Below are 11,808 nucleotides of genomic sequence, written 5' to 3'. Positions count from 1 at the left end.
TCGTCCATTCCTAGGAGCAGGTGTTTTAGCTTGGCTGCCTCTAGGCCGTGCTTACCGTTCCAGGTGCTTTTCTTCGCGGCTGCATGGCTTATGCCGCTGATCTCCGAACCGCCCGATATGACATGAATCACACGGTCCTGTCGAGGTGGCGAGACGCGAGCAGCTTCAGTGGGCTTCCCCATTGTCTCCTTGCTTAGATGGCTCTTGGCCTTCTCGGAAAGGAACTCCCTGAGGTGTCCTTTCTTAAGCAGGTCGTTGACCTCGATCTTTAGTGCGACGCGGTCCTCCGTTTTGTGACCGTGGTCTCGGTGGAAGTCGCACCAGAAACCAGGGTTCCGGAAAGAGTCGGGTGCTTTCATCTTCTGAGGCCACTTGACCTGCTGGCCCATCTGCCTCAGAACATTGATCAGCTCCGGCCTTGAGACGGAGAGGTGAGAGATGTCTTGGGGCTTGGTATACATGGGATCAGATTCTTCAAACAAGTTTGGAAGGTAAAGCCTTGTGTATATAGATTTATCACCCTCTCTCTCTCTATTTTTGAAAAAAAAAATATTTATATATATTAGGGATTTATTTAGGAAGGAATTCGAACAGGACTTGGTGGCTACAACCATTAAGGCTTGCTTCACAAATAATCCTAGGATATAGGTCAAAAAGAAGTGAACATGACTTGGTAGCAACCACCATTAAGTCTTGATTCATGAAAGTCTGTCCAATCTTGGTCAATGATCTTGCAAATGTAAGCATACTTTAACTAAGAGAGAAAATTCACAGAGAGAGAGGATAGGAACTAATGTTTACCAGCAGGTCCAGATACTTGTTTGAAAATCCTGGCATCCTATGATCGATACTCCGAAGGTAAAGCCTGCACTTTTATTTACGCTAAGAAATGAGGTTGGTAGAGGGGAATGTCAGGCAAGATTTGCTAAGTTGATAGACCATGGATTTTACCCATTATTAGCCATGGTTTATAAGTGTTTTAAGATATATTTACTATTATATAGATTCTATTTAGAGTAATTACAGGTTCATGTACTAACTAGAAGAAAATGATGTATTTGTGGCTATTTGAAGATCTTTTGAGCTTTGCTTGAAATAGGAGATGGTCGACGGTTACTAAGGAATATCGAGCGACAGTTGCCAACAAATATCGATCGATGTTGGCATCCTCTTATCAATCGACAGCGAAGGCACCCGAGAGTTAATTAGAAGATTTCATGTTTCACAAAAGTTTCAATAATTACATCTTAAGTCTCTGGCCGCCTGTTAGGCTATTTATTAGGGTTTTGTATCATTTTGGAGGCAGACTTGCCTAGAGACCTTTTTAGACCTAATTTGGAGGAAGCAAGAAGCCACCATTAAAAGGGGAGAGTTCAGAATTGGAGAGATAGATCAACACTGCAAAACAGAGAAAATCTTGAAGTCCCTTGTTTTCATTCACTTTGTTGCTTACTCAATTTACTCATTTTATTTAAGTATTATTCATACCATCATAACTATGTGTTCCATGAATATGTCTGAGTAGTCCTTACTGTTAGATTTAGGTTTCTAAATAGGTTGATAAATGTATTACTGAAAACAACAATTGTTAGTGTGTTTAGAAATATAGTTCTTAATCTAGTTGTGCTTAAAGCTAAGTTTAGGATTGATCACCCTTTAAACTTAGATCTTAGGATTAATTGAGATCAAGCCATTGCTTGACTCAATTCCTGAAATTAACTAGTATGATCTAACTGACTAGATACAGACGAGAGTTGGCCTAGAGAGTTAGAGAATATAAATCAAACCTGTCCGTAAAGCTTTCTGTAAGAAGTATCGATCGACGCAGCGATAGCCCTATCTATCGATATTTTGAAAGGTGTATCGATATATTCGTAAAGAATTATTGATCGACACTTTCTCGCGATCAACATACGAGAGTTGAAATCTGAGATTCAGATTAGATAATCAGATTGATTATATCTTTGTTTGAATTCAAGAACAATTATTATGAATAAACCCCTAAAAATCACTTTAAGTATTACTTATCATACCTGAGAACATACTTGAATCTAGCTATTTCTCCCAACTGATAACAACCTCAAAACAAATCAATCAAGCAATAAACTTGCTCACCAATCCATTTACTGCTATAAAACTTATAAACCAATTAATCTAGATTTATTTCAAGACTATAATCTACTGTGTAATCCTACAGTCTCTGTGGATTCGATCCCTACGTACTACCTCCGAACCTCTTATTTGAGAGAGTAATTCACTCCTTTGGGTAATTTGAGTGATATCAAATTTGGCGCCGTTTCTGGGGACTCTTTCCTATTACCATTAGATTATGTTTAGAATTCAGTCTAGATTTTGTTACTAAATTTGATAAAAGTTCTCCCTCTCTTCCTGCTAACACAGGAACTTAAAGATGGAATATATGGAATTCGGCCGGATATCGATCGAGGAAATGACAACAACATCGAGCGACAATTCGACAGCGGAATCGATTGATGCCGCTCTTCAAACATCGATCGACGACACCCCACCGGAAGCAGGTAAGTTCCCTCTTGCCAATAATGCTAATGAGGGAGTAGTCATAGGAGAACCTAAAGGTCAACTAAGCAACGCAATTAACCAAATCATCAATGAACATGGGACTAAAACCCCTGTTAAAATAAATCTGATCTCGGAAAGAGATCATGAAAAAAAATTGCCCTTGCAAGACTACTTAAACCCTGGCTGAACCTATTCCAATAGGTCTGCCATTAAACTACCAAAAGATGATACCAAGAAATCCGGGGTTAGTCTCGAATATTTATTCTTGGGACGTCAAAACCCTTTCCGTGGAACCGTCTCAGAGCACCCACACGATCACATCGAACACATAGAAGATATGATGAATGATGAGTACAATCGCTGTAAAATCTTTCCATTCTCCTTAGAAGGTGAAGCCAGAAAATGGCTGGACCAACTACCTACGGGCTCTCTAACCTGCTGGAAGGAGATAAGGAATACCTTTATTAATCAATTCTTTGATGAGCCGCGTTACTGGGATGTAAGGAAGAAAATTTCCACATTCCGTCATGGTCCACGGGAGTCATTCAGAAACGCATGGGAGAGATTCAAGAGTTACCAACTTGAATGTCCCCACCATGGTTATCCAGAACCACAACACATTAATACCTTTTACAGAGGTGTTAACTTGCACTACCAAATCACGCTTGACACAGCCAGTGAAGGGAACTTCAGTACCAGGAACCCTGAAGACGCAAAGAGTTTGATCAAGAATGTAGCTACAGGTAGATCCTACGAAATGATTGACGTAGAGCGAGAAAGGAGAGTTGACTCAATGGATGAGTCACCTTTAGCCAAAATCAAAGAATCTCTAGATTCGCTTCATTCAGCTCTAGAGGGACAAAACCAATTTGGGATATACCAAATTAACGATGATACCCTTTCTGAATTAGAACAACGAGTAGACTTCGTAGATAATTCAACCTTGAAAGATAGGTACCCTATCCCTGGCCCCGATAGCTTTACCGAAAATTACGATGCTATTGTTGGCTTTCACGGGAAATCGCAAAATGGCCACTGACCTGAACGGAAAGATAGACATGATCTACAGTGAGCTAGTGAGAAAATTCGACACTCTAAGTGAACACACTAAGAGATTGGACGGTCAAATCGCGGAAAATACGATCGCCATCAAAAGAGAGGCAGGACATCTCCCTGGGCGAACTGACGTGAATCCGAAACGTCAAATTAATGATGTGTTACTGAGAAGCGGACGAAGCCTCAACCCGAGAACAATAGAGATCAACCAAGCAGAAAACATGCTGACGTTGAGAAAACCGGGGAAAATAGGTCACGACCAATAATCCTCGATAGTCCCAACCCCGAGTCTGAAACACCTCGGGAAAGTGAGCGGTCCAACACCGAGGATGCAGCCATCGATCTCGAAGAGGAAGAAGAAAAATTAGACGAAGAGCTAGAAATCGATCGACAAGAAGGAACTAACGTCGATCGACCCACTGCAGTAAATATCGATCGATCGACAAACTGAAAGTAATATCGATCGACGCTCAACTCCTGCTGTACCGGCCGTAGAGAGAGTGTATAAGACTCTACCGCCCTTTCCTCCTAAAAAGATGCAAACTAAGCGAGAATTAGATAAGGCGATCTGTAAGAAAGCATTTGATAAAATCACGTTGGAAATGCCATTGAGTGATACCATAAACGTTTCGTCTTCAATAAAGAAATATGTAAATGATATGGTATCCAACAGCTTCTCAGCTACTGAACACAGCGTCATGATGGTTTCAGAGGAAGTAAGTGCAATAATCCAAGGCGAAACCCCGGTTAAGAGACCTGACCCGGGCAGTTTTGTTCTAGATTGCAATATACGACACAAGAGCTTTCCTCGATCCCTCTGTGATTTAGGTTCCAGCATGAACCTTGTCCAGCATTCTGCCGCGATATCCCTGGGGTACGTTAAGTCCAAGCCTACCAAAATAAATTTAGTTCTAGCCGACAGATCCATTAGGATAACTGAAGGAGGACTAGATGACGTGCCAATAAAGATTAACAACTGTCACGTACCTACGGATTTCGTTGTACTAAGATACCAAAATGAACCGAAAGATCCCCTCATTTTAGGAGATCATTCCTAGCTACAGCTGGTGCGATCATCGATGTCAAGGAAGGTAGGATATGTCTAAACATTGGAAACATTCCGATGACATTCGACATGGAAAAGCTGATTAGACGACCTTTGATCGATAAACAAACTTCATACGTTGATGATATCTCTGAGTTGGCTGGAGAATCTTTCATAGATTTGTGCTCAGATGGTCCCCTAGAGAAAGTACTTACGTCCAGTGAAGAAGCGACATTTAGTGTTGACAGCAGAGCTGAGGAATACACACGATTGATGGACGCAAGTGTGGAAGTAGAAAATTTTGATGACATAGAGGATAACGCTTCGGTAATCAACGTTGATCGATATTTGAAAAAATCAGTCGATCAACAACCATCTTCTTTAGAAGATTGGGATCCCGAAAAAGCACCAAAGATTGAGTTAAAGCAACTACCTGCTGGACTCAAATATGCTTATCTCTATAAAGATTCATACCCCGTAATCGTGAACGCCAACCTTACCAACGGAGAACTGGTGTTATTATTAAACAAGCTGCGAAAATATAGGAAAGCCCTTGGATATTCTCTCGACGATATTCCCGGTATCTCTCCAGATCTGTGCATGCACCGGATTCACCTAGAAGACGATTCAAAATCATCAGTGGAACACCAAAGGCGGCTAAACCCAAACTTGAAAGAAGTTGTTAAAAAAGAAATAATCAAACTTCTAGATGCCAGAGTCATTTACCCGATTTCGGATAGCAATTGGGTTAGCCCCGTGCATGTTGTACCAAAAAAGGGCGGAATCACTGTGGTAAAGAATGATAAAAACGAACTCATCCCAACGCGAACTGTCACCGGACATCAGATGTGTATCGACTATAAGAAGTTGAATGTTAAGGAAAGATCACTTCCCTTTACCCTTCATTGATCAATTGTTAGAAAGATTGACAAATCACCATTATTATTGTTTTCTTGATGATTTCTCTGGATTTTTCCAAATCCCTATACACCCTGACGATCAAGAAAAGACAACTTTTACATGCCCTTACGGAACATTCGCATACAGCAGAATGCCCTTCGGTCTTTGTAATGCTCCCGCCACTTTCCAATGTTGCATGATGTCAATCTTCACAGACATGATTGAGGACTGCATGGAAGTTTTTACGGACGATTTCTCTGTGTATGGATCCAGTTTCAAAAACTGTCTCGATAACCTATGTAAATTTTTGGCAAGATGTGAAGAAAAGAACGTCATTCTAAATTGGGGAAAATGCCACTTTATGGTTAACGATGGAATCGTCCTAGGACATAAAGTGTCCGCTGCTGGTATAGAAGTATATCGGGCAAAAATTGATGTGATAACCGGCCAGCCTGCACCCACGAACGTAAAAGACGTGAGAAGTTTTCTCGGGCATGCCGGATTCTACAGGAGGTTCATACAAGATTTTAGCAAAATCGCTAGACCTCTCACCTCCCTCCTCTGTAAAGAAGTTAAATTCGACTTCACACCAGAATGCGTAAAATCTTTTGAGGAGATAAAGAAAGCCCTGATAACTGCCCCCATTGTACAAGCACCTGACTGGAATCTTGTTTTTGAAATTATGTGCGATGCGAGAGATTTCTCTGTAGGATCAGTTCTAGGCCAAGGGAAAGACATAAAGCTACAAGCAGTTTACTACGCCAGGTTAACACTCGACAAGGCCCAAAGGAATTACGCAACAACAGAAAAATAATTGCTTGCTGTAGTTTATGCATTTGAAAAGTTCTGCCAATACCTGGTTGGCTCGCGCGTGATCGTTCATACTGACCACGCTGCGGTCAAATATTTAATGCAAAAGAAAGATGCGAAACCACGACTCCTGCGATGGATCCATCTACTCCAAGAATTCAATATCGAGATTAAAGATAAAAGAGGAGTAGAAAATGGGGTTGCAGATCATCTTTCCCGAATACGAATAGAAGATGACATTTCTATCGATGATTTCTTGCCAACAGAAAACGTTTACTAGACGGATTCATTCATCGGAAATGTATGTCTCACTTCCGAGGAACTGTCGATCGACGACAGCGATGCAATGTCGATCGATATCCACAACGATATGTCAATAGATACTCCAGATGATCCAAATAAAGGAATAAATCCCATAGCCATCACCTTCGATATAAAAGTAAACGTCACGTATAACAAGCTGCACCCTCACAATGATTCCCCCGTAGACGAAAGTCTGCATCGGGAAGTGCACGCAGTCGGGAAATGTTCAAGGACAAGACCTTGGTACGCTGATATAGTGAACTATCTAGCTGCTGACATAGAACCCGAAGAGTTGAGAGGTCATACAAGGAAGAAGTTTTTGAGAGAAGTTAGAAGATATCATTGGGACGAACCATATCTCTACAAACACTGCTCTGACGGGATGTATAGACGCTGCGTCGCCGAAACTTAAATACCCGATATTTTGTTCCAATGCTATGGATCAGATTACACTGGACATTTTTTGCAACCTTTAAAACGGTAAGATGCATTCATAGCACAATGCGACAGATGTCAACGAAGGGTATGATGCATTCATAGCACAATGCGACAGATGTCAACGAAGGGGAAAAATCAGTAAAAGACATGAAATTGAACAAAAATCTATTATAGAAGTAGAAGTATTCGACAGTTGGGGAATAGATTTCATGGGTCATTTCCCTTCTTCTTACGGGAACAAATACATCCTAGTCGCTGTTGATTATGTGTCAAAATGGGTCGAGGTGGTAGCTTCCCCAACAAACGATGCATCCGTAGTTATCAAACTTTTCAAAAGAATTATCTTCCCGAGATTCGGAATTCCCCGAATAGTCATAAGTGACGGTGGATCCCATTTCATTAACAAATTTTTTGAAGGACTACTCCGGAAGAACGGAGTGCACCATAGAGTTGCTACACCCTACCAACGAGCGGGCAGGTAGAAGTCTCAAATCGACAGATCAAAGAAATCTTAGAAAAGACTGTGGGAACATCTAGAAAAGATTGGTCTAGAAAGTTGGACATTGCACTCTGGGATTATCGGACTGCCTTCAAAACTCCTTTAGGAACCACCCCATTTCACCTGCTATATGAAAAATCATGTCACTTACCGGTTGAGCTGGAACACAAGGCAGTCTGGGTTATTAAATTATTAAATTTGGACATCAAACCAGATGCCGAAAGGAGGCTCATACAGCTCAACGAACAGGATGAGATTAGACATTTAGCCTATGAGAGTTCAAAGATATACAAAGAAAAAACGAAAGCATATCATGATAAAAAAAATCATTTCGAGACAATTTGACCCAAATGATCAGGCGCTGCTATATAACTCTCGGCTAACGTTGTTTCCCGAAAAACTTCGATCTCGTTGGTCAGGTCCTTTCACTGTTGTGAACGTAAATCCATATGGAGCCATTACGCTTATAAATAATAAAGGAGACGAATTCACGGTAAATGGCCAACGAGTAAAGCACTATTGGGCTAAACCGTTAACTATCGGACCTATAAACTTAGACCCCCTGCCCGATAATTAGAAAAAAGTCGAACATCGAGTCAAGCTAAGGACTTGAAATAAGCGCTGAATGGGAGGCAACCCATTTTTCGTTTTCAAATTTTTAGAATTTTTAGGATTAAAAAAAGAAAAAAAAAACAAAAAAAAGACAACTTTTCCTGAAAACAAAACGTATGTCAATGGACGACGACACCTCTTCATCGATCGACATCGAATGAACAGAAACGGGCTCATTTAAGTCAACACTTAAGTCGACACTCGCACAAACCCGGAAACCCTACGAAAACGCTCCTCACCTCTTTTCTCTTTAGTTTTTCCGCCAAATCCAACGATTCTTTCGCTCATCCCACTCGATTTTCGACCCTCTATCCGCTTAGATCGTTTAACTCACGCATCATCATGGTATGAACATGAAATTTTCTAAATTTTCGTTCCTGCTAGTGTTGAAATAGAGAATGAGTTAGAACCAAGATTTTCGGGCCTTTATAGATCAAATTATGCTAAAAAAGTGATAGAATAGGGATCACAGATCGATTTAAACTGATTATATGTGTCATGCAAATCGAATTTGCATCAATGGGATTTTGCAGGTTTCCGCAAAGGTGAAATCGACCAATGATACAGAACTTTCATCGATCGATTGTCACAAACGAATATCGATCGACATAGACCAGTTACCATCGATCGATATTGCACCAAACCATCAAACCGAACTGAATTCCTATTTTCGTTTATGGTTTTTGGTTGCAGATGTATGAAAGGAGGATGAAGCGGAGGTTTGACGTAGGCGGCAGTAGTGCAGCTCCGCCACCACCACCGGTTCTCGACAAGGACCCTTGGCCTTGCGAGCGCGAAGACGAACCTATTCCGCTCTTTGACCACTTCGAGGACACACACAAAGCGGCGAAGACCTCGTAATGTAAAACCGTGCGATCGAGGACACTTGGGATGACTCTGACAGCATATTCTACAATGAGTGGCTGAAAGTCTCCATCGAGCCGACGCGATTCGTCGATCCAGACGTGATCCGGGCTTTGGGCATCAAATCAGACCTCGAGGACTTGTTCGCGGAGCTGGATATGGGGAACATGGCCACTAACCCACAGGTTCTCTACCCGGAGTTAGTCTGTCAGTTCATGGGCACAGTGAACGTCTATTACGCCCACAAGAGGGCAAAGAGAGCTAACGAGGGTGTCTTGACCTTCTTCATTCGCGGCATCCGCTACAGGGTCCCTCTCTCGGCCCTCTGCACTATCTATGGGTTCGAGAACAAGCGTCAGCACGCCATCGCACCTGATTTCGCAGGGATCTCGACATTTTGGGGACACATAGCCACTGGCATCTTCGACTCCGCCAAGACTCTTCATACGGACATCCGTCTCCCGACAATGCGCTACTTCATGAAGGTCCTTGCCAACACTATGTTGTGCAAGATGGAACCTAGTAAGGTTCGGGTGCAGGAGCTCACATTGGTCTATTACGCGGTGAGGAGTTTGGTTCACATGGAGGACATCGAGGAGACGGTAGACGACGTGTATCCCAACATTGGAGCCAGCTCACCGTTAGCAGCAGGACCATCACGCCAGCGCAGAGGCACCTCCAGCGACGACACCACTGATGAGGACTAGTCCTCATATTTCTATCCTTATCTACTTATGTTTTCTTTTACTTGCGTACTATTAGGATTTGATTTCGAACTTATTATTCTATGTTATGACTAGAATTTATCTATTTTGCTAACCTTGCATGTGTTTGGATTGTCTAACAGAGCTAACATAGCTGACTGATACTGATTCTATGATGAGATAGACTCCTTGATACGCTGCGGCTAGCATAGAAATCTTCTGTTTCTGCGCTATCGATCGACGAAGAGGTACTTACGTCGATCGACGGTGTTGCGCCTATATCGATCGATAAAGTGTTGTGATCGACACTCGAGACAGAGGGGTACGAACATTCTTTTCTCTTGTCTAACATCCAACTTAGTACTTATTATTCATTCTCTAACCAACCAATCTTCGACTGAATATAACTGGGGACAGTGAAATTTAAGTCTAGGGGAGGTACTCACTAACATTAGTTTATTCATGAATTTTTAAAATCATATTTTCAAAACATAAAGTTTTAATTGACTTAAGAAGGGGATTATGCACTCCTTAGATTTTTGCTTGTTATCTAACCACTCTTTAGCACCATTCTAGACTTATTGATTGCAGATAGTACTAAAGATACTAAAATGGATCAACCTGTCAACTATGTTACACTTGCTGAGATTGTTTGAAGGAACCAAAGCTGACCTCCAACACTAAACCTGACACAACTGCTTGTCTTGGGGCTTGATATACATGGGATCGGATTCTTCAAACAAGTCTGGAAGGTAAAGCCTTCTGTATATAGATTAATCACCCTCTCTCTCTCTCTATTTTCGAAAAAGAAAATATTCATATATATTAGAGATTTATTTAGGAAGGAATTCGAACAAGACTTGGTGGCTACAACCATTAAGGCTTGCTTCAGAAGAATTTCATAGGTAAAAGATTTGAACATGACTTAGTGGCTACAACCATTAAGCCTTGCTTCACAAATAATCCTAGGATATAAGTCAAAAAGAAGTGAACATGACTTGGTAGCAACCACTATTAAGTCTTGATTCATGGAAGCCTGTCCAATCTTGGTCAATGATCTTGCAAATGTAAGCAGACTTTGACTAAGAGAGAAAATTAGTAGAGAGAGAGGATAGGAACTAATGTTTACCTGCAGGTCCATATACTTGTTTGAAAATCCTTGCATCCTCTGATCGATACTCCCAAGGTAAAGCCTGCACTTTTATTTACGCTAAGAAATGAGGTTCGTAGAGGGGAATGTCAGACAAGATTTCCTAAGTTAATAGACCATGGATTTACCCATTATTAGCCATGGTTTATAAGTGTTTTAAGATATATTTACTATTATATAGAGTCTATTTAGAGTAATTACAGGTTCATGTACTAACTAAAAGAAAATGATGTATTTGGAGCTATTTGGAGATCTTTAGAGCTTTGCTGGAAAAAAGAGATGGTCGACGGTTACTAAGGAATATCGACCGATGGTTGCCAACAAATATCGATCGATGTTGACATCCTCTTATCGATCGACAGCGAAGCCACCCGAGAGTTAATTAGAAGATTTCATGTTTCACAAAAGTTTCAATAATTACATCTTAAGTCCCTGGCCGCCTGTTAGGCTATTTATTAGGGCTTTGTATCATTTTAGAGGCAGACTTGCCTAGAGACCTTTTTAGACCTAATTTGGAGGAAGCAAGAAGCCACCATTGAAAGGGGAGAGTTCAGAATTGGAGAGATAGATCAACACTGCAAAACAGAGAAGATCTTGAAGTCCCTTGCTTTCATTCATTTTGTTGCTTACTCTATTTACTCATTTTATTTAAGTATTATTCAGACCATCATAACTATGTGTTCCATGAATATGTCTGAGTAGTCCTTATTGTTAGATTTAGGTTTCTCAATAGGTTGATAAATGTATTACTGAAAACAACAATTGTTAGGGTGTTTAGAAATATAGTTCTTCATCTAGTTGTGCTTAAAGCTAAGTTTAAGATTGATTACCCTTTAAACTTTGATCTTAGGATTAATTGAGATCAAGCCATTGCTTGACTCAATACCTG

General features: G+C 41.0%; 1 protein-coding gene across 1 annotated transcript; it reads left to right on the top strand.

Annotated features, from left to right (window-relative positions):
• Window positions 1-4,130: 4,130 nt before the first annotated feature.
• On the top strand, window positions 4,131-5,258 carry LOC106330731. The gene is made up of 3 exons (XM_013769156.1): window positions 4,131-4,468; window positions 4,639-5,152; window positions 5,232-5,258. Exons 1-3 carry the CDS (start codon window positions 4,131-4,133, stop codon window positions 5,256-5,258), a joined length of 879 nt encoding a protein of 292 aa, XP_013624610.1.
• Window positions 5,259-11,808: the final 6,550 nt, after the last annotated feature.

This window comes from Brassica oleracea, chromosome C3 (assembly GCF_000695525.1).
Source record: "Brassica oleracea var. oleracea cultivar TO1000 chromosome C3, BOL, whole genome shotgun sequence".
NCBI lineage: Eukaryota > Viridiplantae > Streptophyta > Magnoliopsida > Brassicales > Brassicaceae > Brassica > Brassica oleracea.
This window is presented reverse-complemented; position numbering and strand designations above follow the sequence as displayed.

Excerpts from the sequence above, each read along its gene's own strand:
- LOC106330731 (XM_013769156.1), top strand. The coding sequence starts at position 4,131 with ATGCAAACTAAGCGAGAATTAGATAAGGCGATCTGTAAGAAAGCATTT. Across the intron at positions 4,469-4,638 it reads TCTGCCGCGATATCCCTGGG|GAGATCATTCCTAGCTACAG; the intron begins GTACGTTAAGTC and ends CCCTCATTTTAG. Across the intron at positions 5,153-5,231 it reads ACCTTACCAACGGAGAACTG|ATCTGTGCATGCACCGGATT; the intron begins GTGTTATTATTA and ends GTATCTCTCCAG.